Source organism: Pogona vitticeps, chromosome 3 (genome assembly GCF_051106095.1).
Source record: "Pogona vitticeps strain Pit_001003342236 chromosome 3, PviZW2.1, whole genome shotgun sequence".
Taxonomy (NCBI): domain Eukaryota; kingdom Metazoa; phylum Chordata; class Lepidosauria; order Squamata; family Agamidae; genus Pogona; species Pogona vitticeps.
In genome coordinates this window covers 117,927,501-117,947,186 of record NC_135785.1, presented here as the reverse complement: position 1 = coordinate 117,947,186, position 19,686 = coordinate 117,927,501, and the positions used below count along the sequence as shown (strand labels likewise).

At 40.4% G+C, this 19,686-nt stretch overlaps 1 protein-coding gene across 50 annotated transcripts in view; it reads right to left on the bottom strand.

The window, feature by feature from the left end:
* The window catches only part of SORBS1 (sorbin and SH3 domain containing 1), a 166,668-nt gene that overhangs the window by 92,565 nt on the left and 54,417 nt on the right, over window positions 1-19,686 (bottom strand). For all 50 annotated transcript variants that reach the window (XM_072994897.2, XM_078390592.1, XM_078390608.1 and 47 more), the window contains exon 2: window positions 4,179-4,234. In XM_072994897.2, the coding sequence (XP_072850998.2) occupies window positions 4,179-4,188 (10 nt within the window). In that variant the 5' untranslated portion in view covers window positions 4,189-4,234. The remainder of the gene's footprint in view (window positions 1-4,178; window positions 4,235-19,686) is intronic.

Below are 19,686 nucleotides of genomic sequence, written 5' to 3'. Positions count from 1 at the left end.
AGCTTAAATGAAAGCTAGAAATCTCTTTGACACATTAATGGAAAACAGGATTAAAGCAATCCTGGAAATAACATTAATCAACTATAGAACCACTCTAAAGGCAGGACAGAGATGGCAAGGCAGCCTTGAAAGAGTTCTAAAGTTGGCTTCCACTCCTGTTTCTATTTATTGTTTAGGAAAAGACAGTTTGGGGGCTCTATCAGTTACTAAAATTTCAGGCCAGCCTAAAAGCTCTACTATTCCATTATGTTTTTCTACCATTCCATCTAGTTGTAAGCCTACGGGTCACACACACCAACACATTCCAAAGAGTAACCAAAGGACATGTGAAAACATACTTGCAACAACTGGATTAAATTCTTCAATCTTTACTAGATCAATATAGAGCAACAGAGACAAGAGTTTAGCCTTAGCTACTTATAAAGCAGACACCCAGTGTCAGTGGATAGAGTAAGAGAAATTTCAGTTTGATTCCCCAGTTGGCCATGGAAACTCACTGGAGGTTGCTGACTATGTTAAAGCCACTCTTAAATATCTTACTTACCTTGAAACTCCTATTAAGGTAGCTATAAGTCAGTTCTGACTTTACGGGACATAACAAACAAACAGCTCTAGATCAGTGTCTGAGGTCAGTGATGGACTGGATGAGGGTGAATAAACTGAAACTTAATCCAGACAAGGCACAGGTGCTCCTGGTCTGTTGAAAGGCAGATCAAGGAACAACAAGGTAGCCTGTGCTTGATGGGGTTACACTCCCTCTAAAAACACAGGTGTGCATCTTGGGGTGCTCCCAGATTTATCTCTGACAAATACCCAGGTATCAGTGGTAGCCAGGGCGGTATTTGCATAATTACAACTAGCATGCCAGCTGCACCCATTCCTGCAGTTACAGCCTGATTGGATTACCGTAATGCACTCTATGTGGGCCTGCCCTCATAGAACGCATTACAGGAAAGTGCCGGAAAATGTCTGCTGATCCAAAACACAGCAGCCAGATGGCTAACTGGGACTGGCCACAGGAATCTCATAACCCCCCCCCCCATTACACCAGCTCCTCTGGCTGCCAATCCATTTCTGGGCACAACTTAAAGTGCTGGCTCTAACCTATAGAGCCCTAAATGGCTTAGGTCCAAGCTATTTCAAGGACCAGATCTCCCTTTATCAGCCTGCTCAGATGTTCAGATCATCAGGAGAGGCCTTTCGCTTGGTCCCGTCATCTTCAGAGGTGTGTTTGGTGGGGACATGGGAGATGGCCTTCTCTGTTGCTGCTCCCAGACTTTGGAACTCCCTCCCACAGGAGGTCAGGCTGGCCCCACCTTTACCATCTTTCTGCAAGCAGGCAAAGGCAAGCCTTCCCTTAGGGCTGTCTGTCTGAATGTGGCTTTAAAAAGCCTCTGATATTGCTCATCCAAGAAATTCATCTTCTATTTCTTCACCATTTATCCTCACTCTTCCCTTCAATTATGTATTGCAGGATATTATATCTGTCCTGATAAATTATGTGTCCAAGATATGAGAGCTTGCATTTCTTAATAATCAACTCTATTTCTTTTTTATTTCCTAGCTGACGAAGTACCTCTTCATGCTTCATTCTGAAAGCCCATGAGATATAAAGGATTCTTCTGTATGTTCACATTTCCCAAGCATTTACTTTCTTGAACATCTCGTTCTTAATACTCCCCCCATCCACTTAGAGTATAAAGAATGAAGAACTGTCTTGTTAGTATTCTTTGTCATCTGCACTGAACAGTGGCGGTGTGGGGCGGGGGGGAGAACACAGTACTTCAGTATCTAAACTTCTTAACTTGCTCAGGGTGCTGCCCATCAATTATCCACTTATTTACCAAACTATGTCCAAAACTGGCTGTTCATGAAAAGATCTAACAGTCATTTAATGCCTGTTTTAGAGGATGACATAAAACAGCATCATTCCCGTGTAATGGGATCTTTGCCCCTACAAATTTTGGTACATAAAATTCTATGCTAAGCAACCCCTTATGAAGTCAAAATCCCTACAAAATAAAACCCTGGTGGATTCCACTGGTGACAAAGATAGGATATGTGAAATTATCGTCCAGGCCACACTTTATTCAAATTATATTGACAAAGATATAATAAAGTAAAAACAGTCCTTTGTCAAGGCATGAAAAATATGACATACGCCATTGATTTTTCCTTTCTGAAACAGGTTTCTTCATTTCCCCAAATATTCTCCTCCTCTATCCAAATGGCAATCCTGATATTTAGAGAACTACCTTATAACCCGCCCACACTGCCTGATGAGTCTCTCATTTAATGGGTCCTTTGCCTCCTATTTAAAGGATTCGAATCACAACAGGCCTTAGCCACGCCAAGGAAGCTGGGCCAGTGTTGTTAATTGTGTAAAGAGCTGTGCCAAAAGGGGCTTCAACAATCAGACTTCATAATTTCAGGGCTATCGTATTTGATCCCAAGGCCTTTCCTATTTTTGGATTGGTTATTAGGATCTTTATCCTAAGTAAAGAACCCCAAAACTGAAGGTTCAGCTGCTTATAGTTAAAGTTTATTTTCCTCTCGTAAGAGTATTTATGAACAATATGGGAAATGGATATAAGGATCCCTGTTTCAGGGAATTGCTGACCATCCATTGAACAGCTGTTCGAGCTTTCCTCCCTGCACTATGTGAGACTTCCTTGAAGCTCCTAAGTAGGCAGCATGTTATCCTAGCTTTCTCATCACATTAGCAAGCCTGTACCCTAGGTTATGCCGGGGGTAAACAAGGAAAAAGAATGTATAAATAATTTTATGTGTATGCATATAAACTTATTTATATACACTGTGACCAATTTTTGGTATTATGCCAGGCCCAAACATCAGGTTAGTGATTTGGGAACTCCATGGACATGCTATATCTTGATCACAGCAAAGCATTTGACAAAAATATTCCTGTTCACATGATGTTAGAATGTGAGGCAGATGATGAGTCTATTAGTTGGCTGAGTACTCATTAACAGCTCCATATCAAAGGTGTGAGGGAGAAAGGATTTATTTATTTATTTATTATTTATTTATATATTTCTGACATTTATATACTGCCCCATTAGTGCACTGCACTATTCTGGGCAATGTATGTGTAAAAATGAACAAAATAACGTAATCAGGTATAGTAAAACCAGATGACAACAAGCTAAAATAAACCAGGCTTTGAATGGGGGAGCTGCAGTTCTCTGTCCTTGGCTCTGAAATGTTCAACGTCAATATAAATAACTTGGGTGAGAGCACAGAAAGGATGTTTATGCAGATGACACAAGTGTGGGAGAGACAGCTATCATTATAAAAGTATCAAGATGCAAAATGATATTGACATGTCCGATTGTTGGACTGAAACCAACAAAATGAAATTCCAGCCGAGATAAATATAAAGTCTTGCTTTTACACCAAAGCCAAAGGTGTGCTCTTGTTTGTCTGTCTCTTTTACTTAGACTTTTCAATAACAAGAGTTTTTTCGGGGACCGAGATTTGGTGTGGCAGCCAAACCAAGATGTCCTAGTGGATCACAAGCTGAATATGAATCAGCAGTATGGTATGGGTGCTAAAAGCCTATGGAATGTTAGGCTGCGTTGACACAGGATGCAGATGACAGTAAGCAATAACTGTTTGGATTGGTAGTGGTGGAGGTGATATCACCATCAGAATGCTTTCCACTCGCTATGAAGCTCTGTTACCAAAGCATGAACAGTTCTCCACCAGAGCAAAAGCCTGTGGAACTTTCAGCACCAAAACTGACTAGCCGGTCTGACTGGGCCCAGAAGATGGTGCTGGGAGATCACTGTTTGATTCATTAGGCTCTTGAATTTTTTTATTGTGTATCCCACATTCATTATCTACATGAAATCACTGGAGCTTTGCAGTGAGGTTTTGCCAACATGATGATGACACTGAGAAATATTTCCCCATGTCGCCTAACACCAAGGAAGCAGTCAATAGCTCTTCCAGTAACAGCCTGGATGAGAAATAGTGGCATTAGTTTGAAAGATTTCCTTGGGCCTGGTATCCAGCCCTTTGAGAAGGGGCCCCATAAAGACCTGATCTGTGGGATCCTCCACAGGTGGTCGTGGTGAGGAGTGCTTCTGCACAAAATAAAGGACCTGGCTGATCAACATTGGAAGAACAAACAAACAAAAACAAATAAGGCTTACCAGAAGTCATTGCACCAGGGGGAATTGGCTTTTGCACATACAATCTCTGATGTTTTCTGTGAAACAAAGGATAGAAAATGTCACAAAAGCATACTTTATACTGAACATAAATACAGTATTATAAACAGTATAAGCATCCACTACATCTAAGAATATTGATCTAACAGATCTCCGGTAAATATAGACATTACAGAGAGCTGATGAGCAGAAGAGGCAAAGGGCTGCTTGCAAATTAGCTTGATGAAGTTTGCAAATTAGCTTTCCCTGTTCTGTGTTTGATTTTCAGGACTCAAGCATAGGATTCCTTTGAAATATGATTTCTCAAACAGGAAATATGCCTTCAATCATGTTCCTCCAACATTAATATTCTTGTAGCTCTAATTACAACCTATGAATAACGTCTGATTCTGCCTGCTGATTATGTTTCATCAGTGTCTCCGTGATGGCAACAGCCTGCTGGTGTGCATGGAGAAAGTAACGGTCCTGCACAGGAGTTATCTTTCAGGTATGTCACAAAGCGATGACAGAATCTTACCTTAGTGTATCTTAGTATTAGGGGAGCACAAGAATGGGTTATATTTGTGGCCCATGCTGACAATGGTTTACAGCATGGGTGGACAACTTGAAAGCTAAGAAATGGTTCCTAAGATAGAGGGAGCTTGACACGCAGGTAGGACCTAACAATTTTGCCTACTCACAGGTGTCTTTATCCATGTGCTTATTTAATGAGCTAAATAAATAAACTGTCACATTCTAGGTGATAGCTGATAAAATGTGCATTGCATTCAGACACACAGTTGACTACCAAAAATAAAGAATGAATTATGTCAGATGAAACATTTCCAACATGACTAATATGAAGATAATGATGAATTAAAATATAAAAGTTTACAGAGTTGATGAAAGCACAAAGTTAATATAGTCAGCAAAGGAGCAAAACACTGAAGACTTTATTAAGTGACTGCAAAGACAACTGTAAAATCTCTTAACACATCTTCTCTTCTTCACAACACACACACACACACACACACACACTGTCATGCTGAAGCACGCCCCTTTGGAACTGCAACAGGTGTCTATCTCTAGACTAGATAAGATGGAAAGCTGAAGACCAAAATCCAGCCGAAATGCATGTAGGACTTTCTGTACACCGATGATGCAGCCATTGTTGCCCACACTGCTGAAGACCTCCAACAACTCATGAATCATTTCAGCAAGGCCTGCCAAGACTTTGGACTAACAATCAGCCTGAAGAAAACACAAGTCATGGGCCAGGGTGTGGACTCACCTCCCTCTATTACCATCTCCACACAAGAATTGGAGGTTGTTCATGACTTTGTGTACCTTGGCTCAACAACTTCTGACACTCTCTCCCTAGATGTTGAGCTGGATAAACATATTGGCAAAGCAGCTACCATGTTCTCTAGACTCACAAAGAGAGTATGACTTAATAAGAAGCTGACAGCATATACCAAGATCCAGGTTTATAGAACCTGTGTCCTGAGCAGACTCCTGTACTGCAGTGAGTCCTGGACCCTTTGTGCATGGCAGGAGAGGAAGCTGAATACGTTCCATATGCGTTGTCTCCAACACATTTTTGGTATCACCTGGCAGGACAAAGTTCCAAATCAAGTAGTCCTAAAACAAAAACCTAAGTATCTGTTACTTACCAAAAACCTAAGTATCTGTTAAATATCGGCACAGTATCTATGCTGTTCCTAATATTGGCATTTTTTGTAGCTCTGATGGTGTGATTTCTGAGATCTGCAACTGCGTATAATACTGTGTGAAATTGCTTGATATTGTTTTCCAAAGCCCCAATTATTAGAGGAACCACTGAAGTGTGTTTCATCCACAAGCGAGATGTTTCGATTGCCAGGTCTCTGTATTTTGGTAGTTTTTCCAATTCTTTATTTTCAGCTCTGGCATCCCCTGGAATTGCAATGCCAATGATCCAGACATTTCTTCGTTCTATTATTACTATGCCATGGTGTGTTATGTTTAAGGTGTCTATTCGTTTGGATCCGGAAATCCCACAAGACCTTGACTTCTTCATTTTCTGACACCTTCTCTACCTGATGTTCCCATGGAATTTTGGAGGCCGGCAAGTTAGATTTTTTGCATAATGACCAGTGCTCTAAATTTGCCACTCTATCATGTGTCATTTTGTATTCTGTTTGTGCAATCTTTGGACATTTGCAGATGAGATGTGTCACAGTTCCATATTTTTCTAGGCAGAGTCGACATTTGCTGTTAGCACTAATTCCTTGGAACTTAGCTTTCATCATATTCGTTTGGAGCACTTGTTCTTGTGCAGCAAAATTCAAGCCTTCGGTTTCTTTCTTAATGGTCTTGAGTTTCAGCCATACCAATGCTGATTTATTATCATGCTTTCCATCAATGTTTCTTAGGTGTTGTCCATGTAGTAGTTTATTTTTTCCAACTGTTTAATTTATTTTCAAACTGTCATTTCTTATATTCAGCCTTTGCTTGTGTTGTTTTCAAAATATTCTCCATTTTCACTACCTAAAATCATTTTTCTCGACTTGTATTGATATCATCATTTAGGCTTATTTTTTCCTCCTCTACTACCTGCTATATTTGCAGTAATCCAAGTCTGAAACCCACCCACCCCCAAATGAGACAGATACAGTACCTAAGTCCTGAAGAAAAATAGTTCTTTTTATTTGCTTAGAGGACCTCAGAGAACCTATCATTAATAGTCTCACAGGGCAATTTTCTCCTCTAAAAACAAGACAATCACTGCTGTGGGAAATGTCTCCCAACAAAGGGACATTTTTTTGTGCTAGGCATTCTAAAGATAATCAGAGCATGTCACTTTGATAATGTTTGAAGCAAATTTCCTACATATGATGCACCATTTGTTGTTATTGTCATCCACTGCCCTCATACAGAGCTAGCAGCCAGGAAGAGAAGGGAAGCATGCCTTTCGCTGCTGGATGATACAAGTATACATCACAGCTTTTGGTCATAAAAACATAGAATAATGGATATGGAAGGGACCTATAAGGCCATCGAGTCCAACCCCTTGCTCAATGCAGGAATCCAAATCAAAGTATATCTGACAAATGGTTGTCTACTTTTCCTCTTAAATCCCTCCAGTGTTGTAGTACTCACCATCTCCCAAGGTGCCATTACCATACTGCTCTAACAATCAGCAAGTTTTCCCTGATATTCAACTGAAATCTGGCTTCCTGTAATTTGAGTCCGTCATTACATGTAGTGAATGACTGAGAACAGATCCTGCCTGTCCTCTGTATGATCTTCTGACGCATCTAAGCTGGTAAAAGAAAATTCTCCCTCCACATATCTTCCAGTGTGGGCATACAGTATGTTTTAACTGATTTTGTTGTCATAACTGTAAGCAAGCAGGACTCCAAAACCAAGCTGTGCCTCTATTTATCTATTATTTATTATTTGGAAACAAATGCTTTCCGTAGGGAACAGGTGAATGGTTTGTAGCAGTCTTTCTTTGTTCGCATCCTTCTTTCTTTGGCCCTCAGCATTCCTACATGACGTTTCTCAGTTCCTTCACTGAATTGTCTGAATGTCAGTACTAGGTTCCTTTGTCCTTGCCTCTCACGTCATTGTCAGAATCTTTGCATAATCCTTCTTGGATAGGATGACTTCCCCCACACCACACACCGAGGCAGACCTCTGTTCCGTAAGAATCATCCTTTTCTACGTGTACTGTCCTTCCCAGAGGCTGCTCCTCAACAGTGCTTATATTTCAGGAATGCTCTGACAGAATTTTTTCTTCAGATTCTTAACAGTTTTTATCATCTTTAAATGAAGAATGTTCCCCCTCAGCATCACTCAGAAACAGCTATCCTAGAACTTCCACTAAACTACATACATTTTAATTTTGGACTGCAAAATATGTAACACACAAACCACTTCAGCCAGGTATACGGAATTGCTACTTCTCCCGTTTTTGCTTCTAACAATAGGATGCCCTCCCCATTGCAACCCTATATGAAGGAACTGTAATGCGGGGGTCATGTTTTCTATCCTTATCTATCCCATTCAGATCACAGCAGAATAATCCGGAAATTTGTACATACAACTCACAAAGCAACTGACTGCATATTTTTGCCTTTACTAATTTAGTAAATAAAAGGTTGTTTATGCAGGTGGTGGATAAGAACAGTTTTTCACTTTGTCTCTATTTTGGCAGTGGGAAGAGTTGTCTCATTCCAGTACTCACAATAGATTCTCTTAAGTGGTATAATAGAACTCATAAACATCATCAGGACTATTTGATTAGTAGGGATCATAACATCATCTACCTTCCTAAGCTTTCATGCTCCCTCTGAGCTTCACAGCAATCATCAGAACAGGTGGAAAGAGAAAGTGATTTTTCCCCAGGAACAGTACATTGTTAAAACTATCCCTCTTATAATGCAAAATATTTGATGATGGGTTTGTCTTGAATGCAGAGTTAACATCTATTAGCTTTTCATAAGATCTGTTCCACCTTGGTTATTAGAGAGCAATCAGTTACTTACATTTTTAGACTTTCTTTTGCAGGGAAACTGGCTATGAAAATTGTTATGATGACAAGCTACACCTCCAAATTTACCACTATATCAAAGCCTTTTTTTTTTTTGCATATTTGAGTATAAAACAGCCTTGCAAAAGACAAAAAGTACTCCAATGGGAAAACAGTTGGCCCCAACTATTTTTGGTGTGTTAAAAAAGAAGCCCAGTACATAGCAGGTGGCTAAAACCTTGATAATTTGTTAGAACTCTTTTGGCGGCAAAGTTGTAAAATGCCTACTTTGTAGTCTAGTTTTATTTAGATTTCTGTAGAGAAATGTGGCTCCACATGTGATGGAATACAACGTATTAAGTATGCCAATGGCTCTTTTTGTGTTTTGTTGTTGTAAGAAAGGCATTTTATAATATAAAATATAACTATAAATATGATACAACTCTTTTATACCAAATCTGACTAGAACCGATTATTTCGCAGGATTTCCTCTTGTCTGTCATTCTGTCCCCTGTAATATATTGTCACCCTGAGTCTTCCAGTTTAAACAAGATGGAGAGCCTCTGGAATTCTCTACACCAAATGTTCACACTTGTATTTGTTAAATTAGGCTATATGCAGTATTTATAGTCCAATAAAAAGAAAGAAGGAGAGAAACCTAGAAATATAAATATCTATAACGATAAACTGACATCAGGCATCCTCATGTGCAAGAAGATGGAGCACAACTAAGAGAGCCAGAGTGGTGTCGTAGGTAGAACGTTGCACTAGGACTCGGAAGATCTGGGTTTGAATCTCTGCTCACCTATGAAAAGTCGCTGAAGAAGCAATGGCAAAACCAGTCCAATATCTCACATACCCTGAAAACCCTATCAGGATAGCTGTGAATCAGATGCAACTGGATGGCAAATAACAAAAATAAGCACCATCGCAACTCTGGGTGATTGTTCAGTCTTTGCCACAACCAAGCAATATCCTCAAGCACGTTTCCCTCTAGCCCTCCTCTCACACACCAATTTCATGGTCATTCCTGACATATAACATTTCCCATTATGTCAAAAACTGGGCAACTAATCATAGTTAATTTAGATCCTATTTATGGGAAGAGAAACTAGGTGGCAAGATAAGTCACTGCTGAAGCTGTCCATAGTCTCCTAGATAGATGCTACAGTGCTGAGAACACATTGGCCTTTGCATAAAGTTGAAACCTGTTTGCAGAAATCTGTTTGCAATGGGTCTGCATTGTTTGTATGCATTGCATGCACTGCACAGGAAGCAACCCCTATTAATGAATGATGGTTGGGGAATGTTCCTTTTTTGCACTTTTTTGATTCCCTAGCCAGCTATGGTGGTGTTTTGAATATCACCATCATCATCATTATTCCCTCCATGGACATAGGTTGAGGGGCCTGTATGCTTCAGTGAGGTTGAGAACTATGCTGGCGGAACTGTTGTTACCTGAAGGGTCTCCTATGCCAGGCAGGTTTCAGCTGAGAAGCCAGACCAACTGTGTCCACTGAGTTTGGAGGAAAGGGGCCGGGAGAGACAGTGTGTGCGGGAAGGCTGTGTTTATGTGGCTGAGACACAGATTAGCAGCACTGTATTAATGATGAAGGATAATTGGAACAATATGTGATGAAATGGAGGACCGTGAGAAGGAATTAAATACAATTTAAACATTATTTGAAATCAATATGATTACTCCATTTTTATAACCAGAAGAAAGGAATGGAAAACCACTTCTGAGTACTGACTACTTGGAAAAACTGAAAAAGAGTATCCCCTCCTCCTCCTCCTCCTCCTCCTCCATCATCATCATCATCATCATCATCATCATCATCATCATCATCATCATCATCATCATTGCTGTTGTTGTTGTTGTTTTTGTTGTTGACAAAAAAACCAGTTGGGCTGAAAACAACCTGATTTAGCTTTTAGCATACACACGAGGCATGTGCACACACAGACCATTGTGCCAGGGGGGAGAGTTTTTCTGCTCCTCATCACTAGCCCAGTCCCCCCCATCACACCCCCACCAACAGCATCACCCTCATTGCCTACCTGCCTACCCACTCAATGTGCCCACCCACCTATCTGAATCACCCCATTGCTTGCCCAATCACCCCCCATTGCCCATCTGATTCCCACCCACTGCAAGCCTGATCACCCTCCTGAAGGGCTTGCTGAAACTTGGAGGAGGAGGGGGATAACACGACCTCTAACAGGTGATTCCTTTGAACAATCAGTCACCTAGTTGGTGACGCCAGCCCCATCCCTGTCTTTGCCCTCCCCACAACCCTAGTTAACAGCACTGGGGTGAGAAGATCTCTCATTTTTCTCACTGGTGACCACACTGAGGCACTGAAGCTGCAGGCTCTGAGGAGCAAGGGGTGATAGGCCTGCAATGAGGATAGGGGGTGTTGTTTGTCCAGCTCTCCGTCTGGACACAGATCTGGGACTGCTGGGGCTGAGGTGGTGGCGGCTGCCAACATTGCTGGAGCTCTTTCTGTCACTTCCTCCTCCGCGTCACAGTTGAATGGGGGTTGATGGCAGGTCTCTGATTATTTCGTCCCCCGGAAATTTGGGCGGTCTGGAGTAATGGAACATAGATTCCTTTCCCCTTTCCCCTTAGGTACTCTTAGTTCAAACACAAACCCAGTCCAATGGGCTTCTTTGATTATGTAATCTCACCTTCCATCTTTGGCCTTGTAGGCCTCCTCTGGTTCTTCCTGGGATGATGGCCAAATTTTTTTTTTTTTAAAAAAAAGTTGAGAATGGCTAGCTAAGACATCTTTACGCTGCCAGGTTAGGAAAAGCTGTCAGAAAACACGAGATGTCACTGAACTTGTTTTGTCATTGATCTGCCTCTTTCATCTTTCCAGCCTCACTCACCAAAGACAACATGTGCCCTCTGTACTCATCCTTCAAATGCCACAGTTTGTCTCTCTGGGTTGGAAAATATTAACGAGGTAATATGTCTTTAAATCCAGTTGAAGGGCACTGATCCAATCCACACGCAGCAACAGAGGGCTAATTATAAAGCACAGTTGGCAAATCGACAGTGAAACATTCTTCCTCAGAAATGTTTTAAGTACTTTTGATGCATAATATCTTTTCTACACAAATGAATGAGAACCTCCTCTGCCTCTGCAGCCTTTTACAACCAAGTCCAATCTCAGGGTAGAGATTTTATTTTGCCTGCTGGGGACGCAAGTCCCACTTTCAATATCTTGCATCCCCTCTTCAGACATCACGTATCTAGCAAACTTAGTTTCACATACCCATATACATCCAAAAATGTCTGTAGCATAAATTCTGGAGGAAGCTGAAGCACCTCAAGGATCGGTAACCACACAATGAATATTAAGTAACCCAAAACACTTATCCTGGGCCAGTCTTAGTACACTGTGACTAAGGGGGGGGGGAGTCCTCCTCTTCTCCCTTTTGTCACCTAGGATGACACAGCCAAGGGCCTCCCTCCCTCCCTCCCTCCCCTGCCTCTACATAGAGCGGCTGTTGCTTTGGACAAAGAACCACAAAAGCTATCTGCCACGTCAACCACTGTCATATGGATCCTTTCCTGAGTATGCAAGATACGTGTTAGATAAAACTTGTATATGAAATCATGTTAGCATGGGACCCATATGCAGGCTGGGTCCCATACATGTGGGCTGGGTAAGTTTAAATTCCCCACCCCCAACCCCAAGAGTCCTTACTTTTAACAACAGAGGCTTTGAAATGTTTTATTTTTAGCCCCTTGGCAATAGGGATGAGCAGGTGGGGAAAGCAGGTCGAAACCTTCTCTACCCATTAAATGATGTCATCCTTTGATTATATAGTAAGCATATTATATAGTAATCATGTTTATTTAATTATTTGAATCCAGAATAGACCTGAATTTTAAAATACTAAAATTTGTTGACAGTTTATAAAATACAAAAGCTGTATACCATTTGATACAGTGTATGTGAAACAGGTGTCGGTCCCATTATAGTTAGACAGGATTATGCCATCAGCCACTTGCTCTATAAGCAAGCAAACCTGCTTAGGGAGAAAATAAATTATACATTAAAAAAGTAAACTGCTGAGATACATGAATCACAGTTTAACATCTACAATCTTAACTAATCAGAGTTTTAAAGGTTTCACATTCACATATTCATATATTAATGCAAAATAAGTAAAACTGCCATTCAGTGCTGTTTCTCTTTTGACATTAAAGCTTTTTAAAATATACTGGAAATACAGGAAAGAGGGAGTGGGGATTTAAAAGTTAAACATCAACTAAAGATTGTATGCCACATTTCTAAATTGCATTGGATGTACTTTCAAATGCCATAGGTATCAAATTTATACAGAAGAGAAGTGGTATAAGGGGGAGGAATTAGAAACGTGGGAAGGTTGAAACATACCTTGGCAGGATTTTAAAAAATGAAAATCTGAAGGAAATGGGAATCAATAATTGTAAATATATAAATAATAATCATTGGCTCCCAGCTCTGCAGTTCTGATACAACGATGATGATGAAACAGGTATAATCAACGCATTATAATTAGAACTGAAATGTCAAAAACATGATTGTTTAAGCTGACATTCCTTCAAAATGTCAGCAAAAAAACATTATAATGTAAGGAAAAAATGGGAAATGCCAGAGAAATCTTTTACTGGCTGAGGGTGGGTTCATTAAAATACATAAAGAAAGCAACAGCCATAGAAAGGAACAGAATTTTCCAATTATTTTTATTATTTACATGTTTAATAGGTGGGTTCCTAGAAGTCAGAAAATTCACAGTTTTTAGAATCTTTGCTTCATCATTATAGCAATGATCTTTAGCATCTGGTCCAGCAATTTCACACACAGTCCTTCCCACATACCATATGCAGCCTGAAAACTTTTCAAGATTTTAAAGCTACAGTATATTCTAGTGAAAATTAAATATGAACTGCTCAATCTGCTACTCCAGTTGTTGCTGGGAGAAAGAGTTGTGCCCTCAGACACAGGATGAGAGCCTTATACTGTTCTTTTTCCACACCCAGCCCTGCCAAAGAAGTGCCCATAACCAAAAAGTCCTGGGATTTTTTAAAAACCCCAAATCTCCAGTCACAGCAATAATTATTCCAAGAGTGGGCAAAGCAGTACCATCCAGATACTAGAATGCAATAGCCAGTGGTGATGATGGAATGCAGGGAGTTGCAATGCAGCAACATCTGGAGATGTTGTCTATTCAATACACACTATCCATAAAATGGAGCACCAGTTTCTAAATATTTTTTTAGTCAGTTATGAAATGACAAAAATGGGAACACCGCCAGATATTTATAAAGATACCTTCCCTTAGCTGCTGCTGCAAATGTTAAACAAAATTCTCTGTTTGAGAGAATCAGGAGACAAAAGAGGCTGTTCCAGAATGCAGTCATTACACAACACTCAATATAAACATGAGATGCTATTAACACGAGAGAAATTGTTTTAGGAAAGATTAATGTTCCTGTTTTTATATCCGTACCCTTTTTAAATGCCTATATAGAAACAGTTCAAATCTCAAAATAGTCACAAACTTACTCATGTCAGGCAAAATGAATACTGTGCTGTTGAAAACTGTATTATATCATAACAATAGTTCTAAAATGATGATGGTGACAAATAAATATTGGAAAAATATAATGTGAATCAGACTGCAAGCTACTATTCACATACCAGCAGTACTTTTCATTCAATGTCCCATTCAGTGAAACTATTTGTGATGCAAATAAACTCTTGCAGATTTAAGCCGTTAATGAACTGTGTGTGGGTTCTGGAGTTTGTCAATATCTCAAAGATTAGAATACATTAGGCATCCTTCAGTCTCGAGAGACTATGGTAATGTGCTCTGTATGGAGAACTTGGAACAGTGTCTAGTGCGGCTGAGAAGGCTAATTCGAGAGTGACAATCCCTTCCACACTGAAGACAAGTACAATCTATTCCCTGTCCAGCTCCCTGATTTTGCTGCTTCCGAGACTGCCTCTCTGCCTTGGCCCACTGGACAAGGGTCTCTTCAAATTGAGAGAAGCCGTGATGCACCACCTGTCTCCAATCTGAATGCTCAGATGTCAGGGTTTCCCATCTTTTGAGGTCCATTTCCAAGGCCTTCAGATCCCGCTTGCAGATACAATGGTGCCTCGCTTAGCGATGTTAATTCGTGCAGAAAAAATCGCTGCTAAGCGATTTCATCGCAAAGCAAAATAAAAAAGCCCATAGAAATGCATTAAAATGAGATTAATGCGTTCCTATGGGCTTAAAACCCACTGTTGAGCGAAGATCCTCCATAGTGCTGCCATTTTCAGTGCCTCTAAAGCGAGGAATCCATCCCAAAAAACAGCAGGCGGGCATGTTTTTTCCCCGGCGGCTATTTTGAAACTGCTGATCAGCTGTGTGAAAATGGGGGCTTTGTGATGATCGCTTCCCTGCGATCATGGCAAAGCAAAAATACCCCATAGCGAACATCGCAAAGCGATCGCTTTTGCGATCGCAAAAAGTCCATCACAAAGCAATTTTGTCACTAAACGGAGCGATCGCTATGTGAGGCACCACTGTATCCTTGTATCGCAGCTGTGGTCTCCCTCTGAGGCGATTTCCCTGCACTAATTCTCCATACAGGAGATCTTTTGGAATCTGATCATGAGCCATTCTCGCGACATGCCCAAACCAACATATATGTCGCTGTTTCAGTAATGTATACATGCTAAAAATTATGCCATAATTGCATATGACTAGATGGATGGCAGATGGAATACGAATACATAGAAGATGAGCAAAATGAGGCTTATTTTTATTTCTTTCATGGCTGTTTTGCTAGTATTGATAATCAGGATTGCATAGCACTTCTACGTTTTAGAAAAATACTCAACAACCATAACAATACCAAGAATGTAGTCTCTCTGCACTAAGCAGATTTCAAAAGCTTGTATCTGCCCATAAGTGCATGCCAGTGTTCCTCTTTTCACCAACCACATGGCCTGAGCTATGGTGAGGATTAAAGCACATCTGATTCCTCCTCCCCCTCCTCAGCCTTTATCTTTCCGCTGTGGCATGTAGGCAAGATCTGCCATCTTTCTCAGCCACTCATCCCTTGCTGTCATAGTTGCTATAAACAGCACAATCCTGTGGGAGGCATTGAAGCCTCTTGTACAACAATGACACACAAAAGATTCAGATGAAATCATGGAGCTACTGTACTTGCTGAGAGCACACATAATATCTGTTGCAACAAGGATGGGCACAAAAATCAGTTTCTAGGAACAATATATCACATGGATGTGTGCAAATAGATCTTTATCATTCATTCCATGTGTGGTATAAAGCATAACAAACCCCAGAAACTGCATCTGCTCAAACATCTTTGTAACACTTAAATCAAGAACCTTTGGCTACAATATCATTCAGCCCCAAAAGGAAACAAGCCAGATGCAATGAGCCAATGTACCAACCCAGCACTACAACCCAGAGCAATTTTGGATCCTACTGGAAGCCTAGAGCAGTGCAGCCTAGTCACAGCATCCCCAAAATATGCTGGCAAAGATGCTCAGCAAGACATCTTTGCATTCCCACTTGCTAAACCAGGACAAGCCATCAAGAAAGTAACAGTCTGAATAAAGTTGACCTCTGGTTCAACCACAACTGAACAGTGTTAGCTACAGTCATCGTAGTTAGTTAGCGCACAGACCACTGTGGAAGGTCTACAGAGGCATACCTCCACTGTCTCAGTTCATAGACCACAATAGGATGAAGGCCATGTACGCTCCTACCTTGAGAACAGACAATGCTCTCTTTTTTTTAAGCAGGATCTCTCTTTTAGGTACCTATCCTGTTCAGTGCCACTGAACTGAGTGGAACTTAATGCAGACAACTGGTTTCTTGGTCAGGGAGTATTAAAATCCAGGATCACCATGTATATCTTGCTACATGAGGGAGGGGAAGAAATCCCCATCGTCTCATTCCAGGGGCCAGATAATTGTTCAAACAGGTCCAAAAGTCAGCAGTAAGACTGCACTAGATTTTATTTCACATGTGTCGGGCTCAACAAGCTGCTATTTTGTTGCTCATGTGATTTTTATGCCAATTCTCTCATGTTTGTTTGATTTTATGGTGCTTTATTGTTTTAAATGTTAAAATAAGACATGCTGAGTTGAGAAGAGGTAGGATGAAAATACACACAAACAAACAAAGATCTCAGAAGAGCCCTGGTCCCTGAAGCACATCAGCTGTTAGTTTGTTAAACTGACCAAGGATTATGAGTGCCAGAAACAGATATTAATAATAATATGTAGCCAATCAGGAGGTAACAAGGAATTGGCAAGCCTCATGTCAAAACAGAGCGGGATCAAGTATCGCACACTGAGAAGTTTCCATGCACACAACTGTCCTATTTTTTTTTTTCAAAAAAAGATAATCACATTAAACCTCTACTCCCCAACACAACAAAATTAGAACTCCTTAATTTCTAGGAGTGTGGATTAAAATGTAAACTATATCAATGTTGCAGCTTCTATTACAGGTTTGTGATCTTCTATTTTGGCTCACTTGTATATAAGCTAATGTTTCCCATCTGGCTGTCAAGAGAACACAAATCTTTAGTATCATGCAATTCGAAAAGATGATGAAGACTAATAGAACACTAGACTGCGATTTGAGAGATTTAGGGTCATGTTTCCACTGCCCAAAGAAGAAGGACATAAAATGAACAAAAAAACAAAAAACACTTGAGAGACACCTCTTCAGGTTTCTGCAGCTGTGTATTTAACCTGTCTTCTATATTTCAATACAGTATATAGCTCCTTCCCTCAGGGCCTTCATAGTTATTCAAAACAAGTGAACGGACAATTTAGGAAAGCCAATGTGGTACAGAGTAGGACACAGGAGACCAATTCAAATATCTGCACAGCCATGAAAATGTACTGGGGCTGGAGGGTGAGGTGACAATGGTAGAAAATTCCTTGAACATCTCACCTTAAAACCCTGTTAGGATCACCAAAAGGCAGAAGGAACAAGATGGCACATAAGAAGAATAACAACAAATACAAAATTACAGGAAGTGCAAAACAAATTAAAATGTATATGAACATATATAAAACAGATCATTATGGGACACCTTGTTTGGTCCCATATACGGATTTTGATAGGGATTCCTGGCATGGTATACTACAAACGTCGCTGCTACTTCTGTTAAATATGGAGCATTATTTGTTGTACTACTCACAATATTAGTAGAGATCTAGCCTTTCTATGTCCTTTCAAAATGAGCAATGGCCCTAAGAGTTGGGTCCTTCAGGCTCCCCTTTCTCCTGTAAGATACCTTAAGCAGTCCAGCTATAATACCAATGGATGTTCTCTGCCTTTGAATTAGCTCCCAATGCACCACATGAGTTAATCCATGTAAGAAAAAACTGATAGGAGTGAGAGGCAATTCTCCAAATTTAAATATATATATATATATTATAATTATATTCCTACTACCTGATGATCTCTTAAGTCCAAGAACTGTTATTATGGAAAATATTCGCTTAGTTCCAAGTCAATGTCATAGACGCTTGCCCCTTCTAGCATCATGGTACACTACACTGCCATTTCTTGTTTTTTTTTTTTCTAATACATATGACTATTGTATATGAAACAGCTTTTCCATAGTCACATTTCTGCAAGTGACCAATGAAAGGAAGGGACTATTTACCTGAAGTCTGCCCTATAACTGACAGAGCTCTCTCCTGTGGGATGTTTATCTTAAAAATAATATCTTAAAAAATAAACCAAACATATATACAAATACAATGACCATTTAAAAAAGAAAACCTGAAACGATGGCAAGTGGGAATAGGAAAATTATCAGCCTATAAAAAATTACAAGAGGATGCTCTCAAAGACTCCAGTAAACGGCCTTGTTTTGAGCGTCCCCTTAAAGGTTGTGAGGGAGGAGGCCAAGTGGAACTCCACCGGGACAGTGTTCCAAAGGGATGGGGCCACTACCAAGCGGCATCTACTTCTAGCAGAAGACTTCCTGGCCTCCCTTGGTATTGCCTCCTTTGGTGTGGCAACTTAGAGAAGCATGGTCTGAGAGTTTCGGATGGCGCAGATGGATGTTTTCAGGGAAAGATGCGCCAACAAGTAGCAAGGTCCCAAACCATGGAGGCTTTATAGGTAAGAACCAACACCTTGAATCTACACCCATCATAATTTGTGACTCAAAGGCCACAGGAAAAGATACTGTGGGTGTTATCGGCAAAAGCAAGGAAGGAACTTGTAAAGATACCAATTTATCTTTCTCAATGAAATGACTCCCTCCAAGGGTGGGTCTTAGAAGGTGACTACACTGTAGGGAACATACATTGGGATCCACAGTTTTTCAAACTGGTTTCTGCAGGTGAAATCACTGGAGCCATCTAGACGACAAGGGCATACCCACATTCCTCTCATTAAATAGTGCAGCGGTTCCCAAACTTGGATAAACCAGGTGTTTTTGGACTGCAACTCCCAGAAATCTTCAACACCAGCTATGTTGCCTGGGGTTTCTGGGAAATAATGTAACAACTAGTAACACCATAACTTGGAGAAGGGGAGGCTAACAAGCAGCATTCACTCATTACTTTCAAATCATTGTTTTGGGGAGTCTTTTGGGTTGTTGTTTTTTGGCTATTTTGTTGTATTTGATTTTAAAAACTAATTAATATTAATTAAAAAGCATTAGCTTTTTAAAAACAATGTTCCAAGCTCTGGATCTGAAGCCAGTTAAAGTTCCAGCAGTGCGCCCCATTCAAATGCTGTTGCTGAACCACTTAACATTCTCATCATCCCTGTCTGAATTCTTTTCATATCGATTTGTCTCCAGCTCCGAGAAAATAACAAGACTCTGAAAGAGACATCAGTGAGACAAATTTGGAATGATGAAAGTTTGGAAAGATGAAATGTTGGGTTTGGGGTAGATGGAAAAGGTAAGATGCTTTAGAACACCAAGTTTGTATA